The following is an 18,363-nucleotide window of genomic DNA, read 5'->3' as shown; positions in this document are numbered from 1 at the left end:
TTTTACAAGGGCATAGATTAACAGAAACATTCAACCATAATAGCACTGTGTGCGAACAATACGGCTTTGTGGGTGCAGAACATGTGTTCTACAACTCGGAAAGTAATACTGAAACAGATTTAGGAACAATAGTGCTGAAAAATGACTCTGACTATAATTTGCAACTTTTGCCCTTTCAGCATTGAGAATATCCCCAGGTAGGTAGGATCTGAAGCATCTACGCTTTGTATCTCTTGTCAACTCTTGTCCCACTTCATCACCTATTTTTGCTCCATCTTCCTCATATTTCACAACAGCGCGGCTCTTTGGTTGCGGTTAAGGCGTTGTGCTGATCTGTAATTGACGGAGACAACTTTCTTTCTTTTTTTTGCATTTCACGAGAAGTGGCGGTATGAATTTCATTTTGTCACATCACATGTGATACATATACTTGTAATGCATACTGTAGTTATAATCAATAATTACTGTAAAAATACTGTCGATATAGAAATACACCTTGCATGCATTCCACAAAAGGGCAATATGAAAACAAAAGAGGTGGACTGCAGCCACATTTGGCTCCAAATTAAATAATTGCTCACATTCTCTTTGTTCCTCAGACACATAAACGTGGAACTTGCCGATACAAAACTTTTCCATTTATATTCTAAACATTCACTTGGCCTTTATCCAGAAATGAGTGATATCAAACTAGAAAGGGAAAGGACCTGCACGGGGAGTGGATTGAGGTCAGCTTGGCCCTCGGTGCCAGGCGTCTGTGGGGTAAACACAGCTACATAGAGCCGGGGGAAGGGTAACTATGCATTTGTAGGTGGGGTCGGGGCTTACTTGGTGTTTCTGTGGGCGTAAACACTACCTGACCGGTCCGCCGTGCGAGGACAGTATAAATGTACGCAGGTGCAGCGGAGCAGGCATAAGAGGACACACCTATAAAACTCTGCCATTCAACTGAGAAGACGACCAAAGAGGTGGAGTTGGAGATCAACACTTAGCTGGATGTGCCGCAAGCTAGTTTGCATCCATATAGGTGAGAATTCTTCATTATTACTTATTCATGGCAAGCCATAGTATGTTAATTTGTAGTTAGATATAGTTATGATTTTATTATGTAAAGCACACAACCTTGACTTTTTTTTCAACATATGTTATAGATTTTTTTATTTTACACAAGCGTGTGAATTCATTTTTAGGCTAACTTGAATCCTCTCATGTCATTTTAAATTTAATTAAGCCCGAAATTCTATAATTTGATTGATAAAAGAAAAATCCCTATAGTCACTGAAATAAGTTGAAACTAACAAAAGTAGTACTATCTAACATTTTACTGAAAAAAAAAAATCAGGCATTACTTCATTTTTATGGTCCGGCAGAATTATTGTCGAAACTTATGAAACTAGCCCCAACTAAATTTGCCCAACTTTTGAGGCAATCACTGCAAACAAAAGATTTTTTTTAACTTTCACTGAGACCTCTGCACCTGTCGACGGGTATTTTGATCCAATCCCTGTGAGCAAATTTCAAATCCTATTTTCACTAAATTCCATGCTCATCTTTTAAGAGCAATTAGTTTTAATTAAACGGTTTAAATTACCTCATCAAACTGTCATGTAGCTCACTAGCTAAATTGAATTTGTATTGCTAATAAGTTATTAAGTACATTTTTATGTTTTGTTTTACTCACCTTTGTATTAAATTTAGGACGGATGTGCACAGACTGCAAACAATTTAGAACAATAGATATTGTGCAGAATTAGACACTAAAACACAATCATCTAAACATTCTAGATGATGTGTAATTATGTAATAATCCTAATTATTGTTCCTTCAATTTGACTAAGAAGAACAAAATAAGCGGTTAATATTCAGCATCAATAGACCACAACTGAGTTATAGACTGCAGAATAATAACAAGCTATAAACTTTTTTAATCATAATGTGAAACACTGAGATGACTATTATCAACCTCAGGCGACTGACTGTTGTGTTCGTCTAATTGCAGATAAGAAATTAGTGCAGTTAATTAACAACCGGCCCATGAAAAGGGATGCAAATAAAAAATATTAAACGTGAGCTTTGAAGGATGAAAAAACAAAACAAAAAGTCAATTCACTGTACAGGTTGTTTTGTACTAATTAAGGCTTACCGACAAGTGTATGATCACGTTTGTGTGTTCACATGACTCAGCAAAAATAGGCACATAGTTGTTTTGGAAGCTTTAGTCAGCTAATTGTGCCTGAACTCAAATGTTATCTGAACAGTTTGTTTTCTGCTAAGGTTTACATATTTTTTTAATGCTACTTTTTCCGCTTGAAGTTGTCGGAAGTGTTCTCCTATTGGTTGATTTATTGGGCTAATTAAGCTGGGTCATGTTCCCAAGATTTATGCCATGCAAAATACCAACGAAAACTACTAAACTATGTGTTGATATTTTTGTTGTTGTTGCTGTCTTCAAGGTTTTGGACTTGTCGAATATGTTCGGACCTTTCAACAAACGTCTCCAGAGCTACCTGGCTGAGCGAAAGAGTCGCAGGACCAGGCTGGTGACCAAAGACGGCCATTGCAACATCGAATACGGAAACATCAAGTACAGCAAACACTTTGCTTTCCTGGCCGACTACTGGACCACATTCGTGGAGATCCGGTGGCGTTTTGTGCTCTTATTCTTCATCGCGTCTTTCACCCTGAGCTGGTTCATTTTTGGCCTGCTCTGGTACTGGATTGCCCGTAGTAATGGAGATCTGCCATGGCAGGAGCCCACTGCGGACCACATGCCTTGTGTTGATAATGTTGACGGACTCACCACTGCATTCCTGTACTCCCTTGAGACCCAAACCACCATCGGGTACGGTGGCCGAGCCCTCACTCCTGTTTGCCCCGGTGCTGTGGCCCTTCTCATTATCCAGTCTCTCCTTGGCGCCGTCATCAACTGCTTCATGTGTGGAATCATCTTATCTAAAATTTCCTCACCTAAAAAGAGAGCAAAGACCATCTCGTTCAGTGACGTGGCTGTTATCAGCCCAAAGAATGGCGCGCTCTGCTTGTCAATACGGGTGGCCAACCTTCGCAAGACCCTCATGATCGGAAGCCAGATCTACGGCAAGCTGCTGAGAACCACCAATACGGCGGATGGCGAGACAATCATCATGGACCAGGTGAACATTGACTTCATGGTGGACGCTGGAAAGGACAACCTTTTCTTTGTGTGCCCGCTCACACTTTGTCACGTCATCACCAAAGGCAGCCCGTTCTTCGAGATGGCGGTGGACACACTCCACAAGCAAGAGTTTGAGCTGGTTGTGTTCTTGGACGGTACCGCCGAGTCCACCAGCTCCTCCTGTCAAGTCCGGACCTCCTTTATTCCCCAGGAGATCATGTGGGGCTACAATTTCCTGCCAATCATCTCCAGAAGCAAAGAAGGTAAATACAGGGTGGATTTCTCCAACTTTTCCAAGGTGGTGCCTGTGGCCACCGCACACTGTGCCTACTGTTTCCACAACATCAAAGGTCACCACCACCACTCTAAAGATGGACTCGATAACCAGGGTTTTGAAGTGATTGATATCAATGACTCTGCGGGTTTCACCAAGATGTAAGACCGACCACAGAGGCGGTGAACAAGACACTCTGGTAGATGACTTTTACTTACCGCTCACTGATGAACCCCTTAAGCATCCCAAAATATGTTTGGACGATAACTTCCTTATCGTTTGTGAGTCAATGAAGTGATTGTGAACAATTGATGGTATGTATGTAAAGCCACACCTCTCAATGTCTCATCCAAGAACCTGTTGCCATGTCATGAAAATGGCTTATTTGAAATACCAGAAGAGAAAAGGATGAATTTCCTGTAGGTCCTCCCTCCCACAAGAGAAATGTACTCGAATGAGCTCTGGCTGCGAATGAAGATGAGTCGCTCTAATTTACCTCAGGCCCTGCACATCAGATTTACCGAGGATAGCAAAAGACTGTATTATTTTGTGTATGAATCTTACTTGAACAACTTGTTTTGGGTGCCTTGCAATGGTCATGGATGAGAAAACAATAGTAGCGGTTGTTTAATAATTCATGCCAGTTTTGTCTGCCATACACAAAAAGACACTTGGGCTTGAAACATTAGCCTTTGTTTATCTATTCCGGAACTGGCACTCACACAGGTTTAATGTGGAACTTTGGAGTGATGGTATAGTTGGAGAACATTGTTTTCTTGAAACACTTAAATTGTGGCTGCGTGCAATGCAATCAAATATTTGTATGTTTTTGTTTTTTTTTATCTCAGGGGGGAAACAACTGAAATAAAAATATTTTTACACTCAATGTCTGCCTTTCATTGCTCTCCATTTGAAATGAGTATTTACTGGGGTGTCAAAATTAGTGCGTTCATTTTGAGTTAATTTAAAGTTTCTTTAAAAAAAAAAATTAACGCGCGATTAATGACCGCCCCTTACTTGGAAAGCCTTGACTGGGTGGAATTCCAGTCGCAATGCAGCAGATACGTTCACGTCAAAAATTTGCAGTAATAAATGTAATAATAATGCATATATTTGAGGAGACTGGGTTCAAGTTATTTATTTTATAAAATCTGCAGAATTTCACAAGTTACTTTATGTTATGTATGTATTAGATAGCTCTTAATATGAAAATAAATGTACTGAGCTGTCACCAACGCAATTGTGCCATCTGGTGGCAGAAAAATAACCTCAACACAAATCAATATCACACTTTTTTTTTTTTACTGTACAGTACATCTTTTTAATTTTAACTAATTTTTTTGATTTATTGTGAAATTACTGTATCAATGACATTTAGAACATATATAAAATTAATTAAATTAATCGTGAGTTAACTATTGAAGTCATGCAATTAATTACAATTAAAACATTTAATCGCCTGACACCCCTCTTATTTACATAATCAAAAAGGTCAACGCATCATACTGCCAGCCGGCAACCCCTATTACGGATTTTGATCTAAACAAAGTGAAGTTGTGACAAACAGAAGAGTCAAAGAGTAATACTCCTCTAATCCAGCCAAGGGACCCATTTCACATCAGACAAATCTATATACTACACATCACTGTCAAAGATACAGGTAGATAAATAAAGATATATTTAGAATCAATAAATATTACTTTTGTAATGAATTAAGTGAGATATAATACAATTTCCCACGGCGCAATCATTGCGTTCATCTGAATTTATTCTCCTTACTTCCTCAGTATCTGGACACATGAATGCACATTTACCGCTGTCAGTATCTACCTGCCACAGTGTTTTAAAATAATTTGGAAATCCCTGTTGCAAAAAACAAAACAATAACAAAACGGGAACAAACATTACCTCACATGTTTGTCTGTTATATACAGTCAATATGCATCTAATTATTTTTTTATAGGATATGGTTATTTTCATCGAGTCCGGGCTTCGGCCTTCCTGGGTGGAGTTTGCATGTTCTCCCCGTGCTTGCGTGGGTTTTCTCCGGGTACTTTGGTTTCCTCCCACATTCCAAAAAACATGCATGGCAGGTTAATTGAACACTAAAATTGTCCCTAGGTGTGAATGGTTGTTCGTCTCTGTGTGCCCTGTGATTGGCTGGCAACCAGTTCAGGGTGTACCCCGCCTACTGCCCGAAGCCAGCTGGAATAGGCTCCAGCACCCCCGCGACCCTAGTGAGGAATGAGCGGTTAAGAAAATGGATGGATGGATGGTTATTTTCAGCATGTTTTGGACACTTGGGTGAAGAGAGGGGCGGAGCTATCAACTGACGGCCACCTGGTGGTGAGTTGGCTCCGATGGTGGGGGAAGATGCCGTTCCGACCTGCAGACCCAAACGTATTGTGAGATCGTATCGGGCAGAAATTCAGCCTGTCCACTGTTGAGGTGGCCGATCGGAACTGTGGCCGTAAGGTGGTCAGTGCCTGTCGTAGCAGCATTTGAAGGAGGAGTCTTATCAGACCTTTTTGGATCTTTGGAGGGATCTCTGGGATTGAAGTCACCGTGGTGGTTGAAAAACTCCCTGGTGGATGAGATCCGCCTGAAGTTCCTAAAGGCTCTGGATGTTGTGGTGATGTCCTGGTGGACACGCCTCTGCAACATCACATCGGGGACAGTGCCTCTGGATTGGCAGACCTGGGTCGTGGGCCCTATTTTTAAGAACGGGGATTGCAGGGTGTGTTCCAACTACGGAGGGATCGCTCTACTCAGCCTCCCTGGTAAGGTCTATTCTTGGAGGCTGGAGAAGATGGAGGAGCAGTGTGGTTTCCTGCCCTCGGCTTTCTTGCTAACGGTTGCTGCCCCCCACAACCTGACCTCAGAATATATGGATGAATAGAGATTTCCACAGACTGTAGCTGTTTGCATCTTGGTGTGCCTGGCTCCTATGATATCACACTCAATACTACAGATTCCAGTATATGTGTGAAACGGCTATGTTCAACGTTCAGATATTTTTATCGTTAATTGAGAAACGGCTTCATGTGCAACTGAACTAATGGTTACTGTCATTTGAGTTATATGATAAACAGCATTTATGCTTCAATGCTTTCCAGGGTGATTGTAAAATTGGGAAAGTTTGAGCGCGAGATGAGGGTGCACGTGGTTGGTAGTGCTGTCATGTTGTCATGTTGCAATTCAAAACACGCACACACGCATCCTCCCAACATTTATTTGGCATCTCTTTCTCACAACAAAGTTGCATAACAGTCACGGTGAATGATAGTGTTTATTTGCTGTTGTGCGATTGTACCCGCCCGCAGAGTGCAGTCAAATGGCCTTTACCAATATGAGGTTTTATGTTTTTGTAAAACAATGAAATGCCAATCATTAATTAAATATTCACCTTGCTTCATGAAAGAAAAGAAAACATTTCTCACGAACTTGAGGCCAATTATTCTCAAAATGAAAAGTGGTTGAGTTGCCATGGAAACACACTGGAGCCATTGATAGGTAACAGGAGCAAACTTGAGAGGTAAAAACATTTATTTCTCACATTTTCCTATACAAAAGCCCTTTTTGAAAAGGTATGACTTCATACATTGCAGGAATGACAGCAATAATAACAATAATAATAACAATAATATAATAACAATATAATAATAATAATGTCATGGTTAATTGTGAAATTATACACACACATATACACACACGTATATATATATATATATATATTTATTTATATATATTTATATATATATATATGATATTTAAAATACATTACTTATAAGAAGTAGTATAGATCCCTTTTGATTGATTTTGTAAAATAAAAGGAATGTTCAGGGTGCATTACAAATTGCAAGTTCCCCTTTTTAATTCAGCGGGAAGCTGGTGAATGTTAATGCTATTTGCATTACTTTACATACACGTTCTTCATTTCCACCAATTTTAAGACTATTTGGCTTCAAAAGTGAACCATCCTAATCACATGTTGCATACAGAGTCAAAAGGTCCCTGTTATTGGATTCAAGCAGTCACTTGTGTTTTGGGAGAAGGCTAAAAATAGCTTGTGCACACAAAGGCACTTGGGATGTTACACAATCTCATACAAAATAATAACAATAAGAAGAAGCAAAAAAAAAGAAGAAAAAAAAAGCTAAAAATGTATTGCCCAAATGTACAAATATAAAAACGCTTAACTGCTGAAAAAACTACTGAGCAGAAATGGACTTCAAAGTTTTGCATTTTTTGACCGAGGTCAACTCGTATTAATTCTCTTGTCTCTTTTTAATACTGTGTCACATATGAAAATAACTCTGCATAATTTATACAGTAAGTTGCTTTAATGCCTAGTTGACTGATGCATATAAAATAATAAAAAATAGGTCTGACAAACGCACAGCGTTTGCGAATCTGAGGAATTCCTTGTTTCATCTCGTCATATTTTAAATTGGTTTTGTTCTCCGATAAACATAGTCCAACGTCATTTAACTTTCAAGTGTCCCCTTCCCTTACTGGTCATGGAATGCATTTGCTAATAACAGCGTGTGCACCTGAAGATGAAAATGTTCTGATATGATGCGATGACATGAAGAGGAAGTCCATGTGCATGTTTATCTGGCCTTTAGATCAGTGAGAAACTAACATTCAAGCATACATGCTGCTCTCAAACTAGGATCCAGCCCTGGTAATATGCAACTTGACACAACGAATTGAGAAAGCCACTTGTCAGTGTGACCTACATGATCCTGACTTGCCCCAAAAGGAGATGAGACGCAGTGGCAGTCATTCAACAAATCAAAAATTGTCAGATTTTTCATCAGGGAAGTCGAATTGCGACTGGACTGTTGAGGTTTAATGCTCATTTGATCACATTAAAAAACTGGATGCACTCATTTTATTGCAACACACTTATTCTATATTTACAATCTTTATAACAATGATGAAACCAAGAGAAAGTCTTAAAATGATTGACTTTTGCTGTCACCAAATGAAAACACCTGACAATTTAAGATTTTGCATCCTCTTTTAAGACACAAACTGGACAACATTCACATTAATACTGACATGGTCGAGAGACAAAACATGGCTTCGAGGCAGTAAACTTTTAATAGCCGAGTGTGTCGGCCTGGGTTGACTTGTTGCAAAATTGCTTCGATTAAGGCCTTGACTCGGCTTCCTCAGCACAACAAAGCTGTACACGTGGCCTGTCATCAACTCCACACGCAATGCACAAAGCATTTAAAGCACAACTGACAGTTCAGCAGACATACAGCGCTTCCTTCTCCGCTATTGAACTCCTCTCATGCCTTCCAGTTTGGAGGATAAATTAAATTGTGAATGGCATATTCCAGTTGCCAACTTTCATTCAGTGCCGAGAAAGGTCCGTGTCTTGTATGTGTGTGTGTGTGTGTGTGTGTGTGTGTGTGTGGGGGCTCCTTCTTTTCCAGCAAATTCCAGAAGACTCTCTCTACACACATAAAATGATACAGATGGACGAGCAGAGGCAGTGGAGAAAGAGAAAAAAAAGATGAAGGCTTCGATGTGGTGGGAATAACAAACCCCGGCAAGGTTGTAGATGGTGGAAAGAGCAGATGCTTTCAAGCATAATGGCTATAATGTACTCAGGAGGATGCAGATTGAGACCCGTAAATAAAGGGCCATGTCTGGGCTGAGGAGGCAGACAAGATTGCTCTTCTGTCCTCAGACTTTGGTTTGGTTTTGGAGAAGAACTGGGTGCAGCTTTCAGGAAGATGTGGAAGATAAAGGCACATGTCCAAAACATCAAGTCTTCTAAAGGTTAAGTAGTATTCCATTTTAGACCGTAGCATCCAGTTGTTTAGAAATTCTTAACAAATATAAAATAATCTCTTTGGATTTGCCTCTTCATTGCCTTCATTAGGATACAGCGTCATTGGGAGTGCAGGTCAGCAATGGCGGGCGTGGCTAGTGGGTGGTTAGATAGCGGTGTTTAATAGTAGCTACCCAGATGGGAAGGCACGTGGGTGTTCGGGTGGCGGGGGACGTTGGGGTTGGGGTAGATGCCGGCAGTGGGCGAGCTCCAGTATGGAGCAGTTGGTCCGAAGAAGTTGGAGGAGGTAACTGGCATAGACGGAGGGTGAGGGGATACGAAGTTGACCTTTTGCTGGTGGCTGTGATAAGAAGGCACGTAGGCTAGGTCCGAGGGGTACTTGTACATGGACGACTCGGTGGGATGCGGCTGCAGCGCCTGGGCGATGCCGTGGAAGTCAAACTTGTAGGCGTAGCGCTTGCCGTGCACTTTGGTCATGATGTTTTTGTCGTAGTAGTAGCGCAGCGCTCGGCTCAGTTTGTCGTAGTTCATGTTTGGTTTGCTCTTGCGCTCGCCCCAGCGCCGCGCCACCTCGTCCGGGTCCGTCATCTTGAACTCGCCGTTGGTGCCCTCCCAGGTGATGCAGCCGGCGTTGGCGCTGTCCGACAGGAGCTCCAAAAGGAACTGCCAAAGTTGGATCTGGCCTGAACCTGACGGGCAGAAGAACTTGAGTGAAAGATGCACTAAAATATTTTACTGATATGTTAATTAGCATACTTACCAGGATTGGCTAGGCGACTGCTGGTGGGACCAAGTATCTGGTAAGGATCTGTGAACAAACGCACACACGTTATGCTCATGAAAATGACTGTGACCTGCACTAATTGGCACAGAACAGCGGTAACTGGAGTAGTGAAAGACTATTATTAGTACTCTAAAAACAACTGGGTCAAAAATAACCCAAATTGGGTAAAAAATGAATGACCCAGCTTTTTTAGTTATTTAATCCAAAACGTTGGGTTGGCAACCCAATTTGTATGGGTTGTTTTGTGGGTTATTCATTTGACCCAACGTTGTGGATCAATTGAATATCCCAATTGAACTGGGTCAAAAATTAACCGACCCAACTTTTTGAATTATTTAAACCAAAAAGTTGGGTACAATTAAAAGGAACCCCGAATGTAATGTCATGTTTGCTCTATATTATTTATTTCGTTGTTACTATCATAACTATGAGATTCATTTTTCAAAAATCCTTTCCACTTTAATACATTTTGTAGAAACTTTATTTGGACGTACACCGCCATTGTTATTTACGTCTCAACGCATTCAGTGCAAAGCGACGTAGAATGGCAGCAGGCTCTCTGCCGAGCAATGTGAAACGCTATAACGAATGCAAGGCAAGCCTCCGTTGCGTTCCTAAAGGGACGATCAAAACCCTTGAATGTGTTTGGTGAATGACAAGAGCACGGCGTGCGGGAGGGTGACTCTCCCGATCGCATGTTGTTTCTTTAGGAACGCTGCAAGGCTTACTTGCTTTCTTTATTGGCGTTCCTATTGCTAGGCAGAGAGCCAGCCGCGTTGCGATGTAAATAAAAATGGCGGTGTCCAAATAAAGTTTCTACAAAATGTATTAAACTGAATCTCATAGTTATGTTAGTAAGAACCAAATAAGTAATATAGAGCAAACTTGTCATGACAGTCGGGGTTATTTTTAAATTAATAACCCTCAAAGCAATCTAATTTTTGGTGTTGTTTTGTGGCTTATTCATTTGACACAGCATTTTCGGTTAATTGACTAATCCAATTGAATTTGGTCGAAAAATGAACCGACTCAACTTTTTTAGTTATTTGATCCAAAATGTTGGGTTGTCAACCCAATTGGTTGGGTTGTTGGTGGGTTATTCATTTGACCCAACTTTGTGGATCATTTTAATAACCTAATTGAACTGGGTCAACAATTAACTGTTGGGTACAATTAAAGTAATAACTCACAAAGCAAACCAATTTTTTGGGTTGTTTTGTGGGTTATTCATTTGACCCAACTGTTTGTGTCAACTGAGTAACCCAAAAAGTTGAGTTGGTCCCTTTTTGACTCAAGTTTTTTTTACTTAACTATTTTTTGAGTGCTTGCATGCTTTAAGTCTGCATGTTTTATGTGCCTCGATAGGTGCTACTGTTTTAGTTAGCAACAGAGTTCAGATGGTCTCATCAATTGTCTATTTTCATGTACATGAGTGAAAGATAACAACCCATTCCTTTATTTATTTATTTTGTTGAAATGGCAGCTCATCCCTGTTGAATATGAAGTCATGTGTTAGTGAGCATTTTCTAAGTTTTGGTACATTATGTGATGATTTTTGCACATATTGTACTGTCTTTAGTTTTAGCTCACTTTAAAATCATTCTACCAATTTACAGGGTTTGCTGCAGTGATCGCCCCAAAAAAAGAAGGTTAACTTAAGAGCTGATACCTGGTTGAGCTCTGGGCTGCTCGGCAGTCTTGGTCACATTCTGAGCAACCACTGGTGAGCCTGCAGATGGAGAAAAAAAATGGAATCAAGGTAACCAGGTGACACTTTGACTTCATGTCTTGGAGACGGTGCCAGACTGGCTAACATCCATGAACCTGAATAGTAAAGCGCTTTTAGTCCTCACCTTTGGCACTGTGCATGTTGTTTGACCATCCCGTTCGCCGTACAGCATCATACGAAGGATCTAGTAAAAAAATGAAATAAAAAATAAAATAAAAGTTAGAGAGCAACGTTAAGGCTATGTCTAAAACATATCAATAACGAAAAAGTCTTTTTCTATGCAATTTGCTTCTTTGCCTCCCTGTCTGTGTTTTTTTTCTGTATATTTCAGCTTTTTGTTTGTGCCTACGCCTTTGCAAAGGTGCCAAAGATGACATGCCAAAGAAGAAAATTGTAATGAACCATAGAACAAAAAATTTCACTTCCCTCCTCTATTGATTAATTATGGAACATCAATTCTTCTTAGACGTCAAGGACATGATAAAAACTCCACTAATATTAAACTCCAAATTAAATTTAATTTTTAGTCATACCTGACCTGTACCACACTTTGAGAATCGATGCTGTGGTCAAATTGTGATTCCATTGTCAACATTCACAATGTATTATCCCCCCTTGTATGTGGTGACAATTTATCATCGCCGTGTACCAGATTATTTATCCAGTACCAACAGCACATTAATCAATCGTTGAGAACGCGGCTGAAGTGGCTCTTGACAGGATATCTGGCCATAGCAGTTTTGTTGTGTTTGGCACACATAGGGACGAGTGTGGCACACTGTTGGACAACGATTACAGTTTACCGGGCACCTTGCGACACCCCTCGCCACAAATAAAAGACAAATTAACGGCCAAAGTTCACAGTTCCACGTTCACTCCCTCCCGTCATGAAATTTTGACAAACGGCCAACCCTGGCTCACTTTTGCGTGGATTCGCTTGTGTATCTGGAGAGCCTGCAGTAACAATCAGTCACTCTGACACAAACAGGTAAAACAGAGGATGTGATGATCCCCTGGCTGAGTCTCAAAGACACCCTGCTCTACTCATAGTGCACCTGGCCAGCACCTTTGATGCTTGTATTATACTCACAGCTCAAACAGTTGCCAGAACACACAGAATCCTAAAGTGTTTGGCAGCCACACTATTTTTTCTTCTTCTTTTTTTTATTTTATTTCCAATTCAAATCAGTTGTGTTTCTCCCAGAAGGCAGGAGAGGTGTAAGAGTGATGACAGAGGTCGCGACTGGGATCCAAACACTGTTTTCAAGGTTAAGAGGCAATCCCTTTTCCCATTAGTAGAAGCGGAATCTTTAAAAAAGCTCTCAAGATGACAAGGCAAATTTGGATTTTTTTTTATGTAGCTACATTAATGCGGATATATGCTGTTAATAGAGGCTCTTGTGGAATAAAATATCTATTATTGAAATTATATATATATATATATATATATATATATATATATATATATATATATATATATATATATATATATATATATATATATATATATATATATATATATATATATATATATATATATATATATATATATAGTATATAAAATCATAAAACATGAAAATAAATAAATACAAAATACAGTAAATAATAAATAAATAATTTTAACAAATCATATAACATGCACCAGAAATATCATCGTTCTCATTTTCATCATCATCAGCGCCCTTATCCATTGTACCATATTGCCCTCTTGTGGACAAAGACATGTTGACAGCTAAACAAACATGCTCTCCCATCTAAAATAATCTACTAAATATACTAAATAATACTAATAAAGAATATGCAACTTTAATTTATCTTTGAAATATAGCTCAACTCTGGAAAAAAAAAGGCTCATTCACAAGTTCAAAAACTTCTTTTAAATGGATTATTAATGTCATATATTATTTCAAAAAGTAATCTAAATGGGAAAATGTATGCGGCAGAGTAATCTTTTCATCTCATCAATTATTTTCCACCTATTAAACATTTAAAACCCTAAAACATTTCCCCAAAGGGCCCATTCCGGGGCAAGATGTTCAAAGTGTAGTAAAATGGCAATTGCGAGCGCCGCTATAAGCATGAAGGCGATGGATATTAACTTGCAAAAAGTCATTAGAGTGATGAAAAGAGAGAAGAAAAAAGAGCAAAAGGGGACAAAGAACAAACAGGCTGCCGTGTCTGAAGGGGCTGTCAGGTTCAATCTGGTGCAGGCTGAGGAGCAGCCAGTCCTGGGAGACTTGTGTTTCCTGCCTACCTCGCCTGTAGACAACCTCTCTTTGTTTTACTGGCCCTTTCTGACCCCCACCTCTTCACTCTAACCACCAGCACTGACATCCCACCAAAACACATCGACAGCACCTTGAGAGGAACCCAGCAAGGTCTGCTCCATCTACTGTACATGCAAAGAAGATGGTGGCTAGAATTGAGACGGGAAGAAATAAATCATCAGTGGGAAGCAAATTTTGGAAAAGAGGACAAAATGTTTGGAATTTTGAAGGAAAACAATAGCAATGGACTTCCTGGTGAGCAAAGGCCGAACTGTACAAATGTTTGTTCATAAACTGATATCAATTTGAAGTTGTCGGCTTCACCAAAATAACAGCGCGACAAAAAAAAAGAAAAAAAGAAGTGGAGACACCACAAAATGTGTGACACCGCAATCCACTTTTGTAACTCATGTTTTTGTGGAGTTCACCGCAGCCAGAAGTTGCGAGAGGGGAGCGAAAGCACAGAAGGAGAAGCAGCAGATGTAAAACATACCAAAAAAAAAAACTGTCAAAAGGTCTGGGGGCAACGCCGAGCGAGCCAGCCACGCAGACGTCGAACCAAAAGCGCAACCCGAAATCGCCTCCCCCGCCAGCTCCCACCTCCCTCATTTTTCCAGGCTTCGCTCTGACTGTGACTCCAGCCAGTTTCCACTCTTGTCTGGGGTGTGGTGCACGCTCCTGGGAGACTTTTGACTGCGCGACCGGTTAGTCAAAACAAGGCCCGAGTGCTAGACACGTGCAGAGAGGGCGAGAAAGGTGGAAAGACGTGATGAGAGAAGGATGAGAGTCACTTTAGGGAGAGAAAGCCTGGCACAACAAGCAAAGTCACATCTTGGTTGCTTTTAAAGCCATCTTTATGGAACACCGAGACGGGCAATGAAAAATACTCAACACAGATCATATTTTTTCATCTAACACAGCTGAAAAAAAAAAAAAAAAAAAAAAGAAGCAGGTGAGCCACAAAATCCTTTTGACATATAAAGTGAGGATACCACTGCATATTCGGTATTGTTGTTGTTTTTAATTTATAGCATTTGAAAAATAAACAAAGTAATTTCAAATTCAACACCACATTAAACAACACATTGATTTACCAAACTCAGGGAGAACCACAGCTAGGTGTGAGCAGATATTAGATTCTGGCGGTATGATAACCGTGAGCAAAAATATCACCGTATTACGATATCAAAGTTACATCTCTAAAATGCCTTTTTTGTTGTTGTTGTTGTTGAGTAAATAAAAACAGCATTTTTTGGAACATAATCTATTTTATTTTTAAACAAAATATAAAATATTTGGTACATTAAAGCGATAGTTTGACTCATTGAGCCATTTTCAGCAGTAACAAAGTTAATATTGTGCCCAGAATGAATTTAATAACTGCATTATGTATTTTTTGTTATACAAATTAATACCTTTAAAAACAAATGTTTCCATTTCTTTCGATTGAAGAAGACATCATCTGTGCTGAGGAAGTAGGTAACGACCAATCATGGCTCACCTGCTTTCTGGGTTTGGTCAGCAAACTGAGCCATGATTGGTCGTTACCTACTTCCTCAGCAGAGGTGATGTCATCTTCAGTCAACAGCAAGTAAATAATTAGTTTTTAAAGGTATTAATTGTACATGAAAAATACTGAAGTTATCAAATTCATTCTGGATAAAATATTAACTTTTTATTGCTGAAAATGGCTCAATGAGTCAAGTATCCCTTTAAGAAACTTGTACTATGTTAAGTTAAAAAAAATTTTAAACATTCTTTACCTAATTATTCTTAGTAAGTCACAGTGTCCAATCATTGGAGATCTATTTTTAGAAGAGACCTGTGGTCTACTCATGTTGTCCTTGGGCTAACTAGTGCATGCTGGCACATACACATGTACATATTCTTTCTTTCTTTCTTTCTTTATTCATTTATTGTTATTACTATTTTTTTTGTATAATATACTTCAATTCCAGTATGCCCGCCGTGACCCTTGTGGAGATTAGCGGTAGAGTGAAATTCTTGTCATAGTAAAAATAAGTTAACTACTGTACAATAAAGTTAACATGAGCGTTTCAGTAGAGACTTACTGTCATCTAGTTTGATAGGAACTGATAGAACAAATTTAGTCATATGTAATGTATAATGGGTGAGATATTTAATGAATTGTAAAAAACAAAACAAACAAAAAACATGTTTACTGAGCTGACGTCAAACGGGATTTTTTATTTATTTTTTATGTCACAAACTTTTAAAGCATTTCACTTTGGAGGTTCCACTTCATTCTTTCTGGGTTAGGGCTGAAACGTTGAGCAGCTTTTCGCAGGCCACTATTTGAGGAAGCTGCTCACCCACAATTACCAACCATTGTCTTTCCTCGTGTGCTGACATGAACTGGACCATATGAATATGTTCCAAGTCATAAATCCCAACATTGCATACAGAAGCTAACACAAAATGACCCAAAAACAAAAACAACAGATTTTTACAGTTAGACTGAATCAACAAAAAAAATAAAAAATTCTTGTGATTGTATCACATACTGTATATTAACTCATTCACTGCCATTGACGGCTATAGACGTCAAAAATTCATTTTAACATTCGTTGAACATTTTTTTTCCACTTTTGTTAACAAGAGTATGAAAACCTCGATTTTTTAAAATTGTATTAGAACAGATATAAAATTTGTGATGAATCGTGAGTTAACAAGTGAAGTCATGCGATTAATCACGATTACAATTTTTAATCGCCTGACGCCCCTAATTTTTAATAATCCTTTCTTAAAAATAAAAATATTTTTTCTTTAAATAAATATATGTAATGCTTTTTTTTTTATTATAGAAAATATTATAAAAAAATTAGGGGCATCAGGCATGTAAAATTTGTAATCGTAATTAATCGCATGACTTCACTAGTTAACTCACAATTAATCACAAATTTTATATCTGTTCTAAATGTACAAAAAAATCTAGGTTTTCATACTCCTGTTAACAAAAATTGGAAAAAAATGTTAAACTAATAGAAATAGTTGACGTCTATAGCTGTCAATGGCAGTGAATGAGTTAATATATGTGTACTTTATGTGTATATTAATACTAGATAAACGAAAAGAAAATGTGTGCCGGATTAAAAAAAAAAGTGTCTTTTTTTTTTGTATTTAACCTTCTGAATGAGTGACCAGGTTTCGAACGACCTATTTTGCATAGTGACACTCAGTTGAGTAAAGGCGGGTCTAAAGCAATGTGACATGCTACAAGGAGACATGCAGCAAGCCACACGTGCACACGCATGCCAATCCGCAAGCAGACAGATTTTTAAACACACACGCTGACGCACAGACAGACACTCACACCCTTTCATTGCTGCTGCATTCCGTGTTTCATACGCTGCCTTTTATTCATAACATTGCGTTTTACACCGCAGTGTCTGGGCCAGATTAAGGGTTGTCTCCAGCGGGATGCTCGTGCTTACTCAACCCCAAAGAGTCTGCAAAGTATTTGGCTCCTCTCGAATGGCAATATGAGCATGAACATCTGGCAGCGCTGATCTGTGAAACTGTCTGATAAAGGCTTATCCTGGAGCAAACTTTCTCTGTCTCACATTTTTACGACATATCGAAGCAATATGCTGTGATTGAGTTTTGTAAAAAAAAAAAAAATTCGAACAAAAATACAAAACAAAAAGACTCGCTGGGTGTCACTGCTGTGCTAAAAACGCTGCATTTTGCTCCCAAATATGACCTTTGACATGGTTCCAAATCAAATCACACATCCCTAAAAATGAAGGCCTTTATTATCCTTCAAAATAAAACATTTTATCTTTAAATATGATGAGTAAATGTGAACATTGAAATCAACATTGTTATATTTTACCTTGAAATCTTTGTTAAGAATTTGGCAAATTTGCAATTGTGATCGTCGGCCCTCGGGTACTTCCATTCTCAATTCTCCAATTCATAGTGTTGTGAACTATTTTGTGGTGAAGTTCTTGTACTTGTTGTGTGAGTATTAAAATGAGACACATGATGTCACTGTCAATAAATATAATAAGCCCAATTTATTATTTTGTTTATTTGTTTTTTAATGTTGAATATTTGCCTCATTTGTACACTTGCATGACTGTTAACAATTTTACCTAAAACAGTTCTACTGTAAATACAATTTTTGGAAGAGGGAAACCTCCAAAACCTGCAGGACTCCGGCCCTCGAGGACCGAGATTGCCCACCTCTGATCTAATGTGTCATTTAAATTTATTTTATTGTGTGTCCTAAACAAAAGATGTATTTTATGATCAAATGGAAAAAAAAGATTATTGAAAATTGCTGTGAATTTCATCAAATTTGAAGCAAAATGCTATAT

At 38.9% G+C, this 18,363-nt stretch overlaps 2 protein-coding genes across 8 annotated transcripts in view; one reads left to right on the top strand and one right to left on the bottom strand.

Annotated features, from left to right (window-relative positions):
- The first annotated feature begins 919 nt into the window (after positions 1 to 919).
- On the top strand, positions 920 to 4,266 carry LOC147171043 (ATP-sensitive inward rectifier potassium channel 1-like). Of its 2 annotated transcripts, XM_086080851.1 has the most exons (3): positions 920 to 1,027; positions 2,454 to 3,152; positions 3,238 to 4,266. In XM_086080851.1, exons 2-3 carry the CDS (start codon positions 2,472 to 2,474, stop codon positions 3,553 to 3,555), a joined length of 999 nt encoding a protein of 332 aa, XP_085936977.1. In that variant the 5' UTR covers positions 920 to 1,027; positions 2,454 to 2,471; the 3' UTR covers positions 3,556 to 4,266. The 2 variants fall into 2 exon arrangements, with proteins under 2 accessions (XP_085936977.1, XP_085936976.1); XM_086080850.1 differs by having other exon boundaries at positions 2,454 to 4,266.
- Positions 4,267 to 6,956: 2,690 nt separating this feature from the next.
- Positions 6,957 to 18,363, bottom strand: part of fli1 (Fli-1 proto-oncogene, ETS transcription factor) — a 37,610-nt gene continuing 26,203 nt past the window's right edge. For all 6 annotated transcript variants that reach the window (XM_086081294.1, XM_086081295.1, XM_086081296.1 and 3 more), the window contains 4 exons: positions 11,878 to 11,937; positions 11,694 to 11,753; positions 10,001 to 10,048; positions 6,957 to 9,929 (listed from right to left, as the gene is read on the bottom strand). In XM_086081294.1, coding sequence (XP_085937420.1) covers positions 9,400 to 9,929; positions 10,001 to 10,048; positions 11,694 to 11,753; positions 11,878 to 11,937 — 698 coding nt within the window. In that variant the 3' untranslated portion in view covers positions 6,957 to 9,399. The remainder of the gene's footprint in view (positions 9,930 to 10,000; positions 10,049 to 11,693; positions 11,754 to 11,877; positions 11,938 to 18,363) is intronic.

The sequence above is a fragment of the Leptonotus elevatus genome, chromosome 7, assembly GCF_054856555.1.
Source record: "Leptonotus elevatus isolate MCC_2025b chromosome 7, RoL_Lele_1.0, whole genome shotgun sequence".
Taxonomy (NCBI): domain Eukaryota; kingdom Metazoa; phylum Chordata; class Actinopteri; order Syngnathiformes; family Syngnathidae; genus Leptonotus; species Leptonotus elevatus.
Note: the sequence above shows the minus strand (reverse complement) of the source record. Positions and strands in the feature narration are given on the sequence as shown.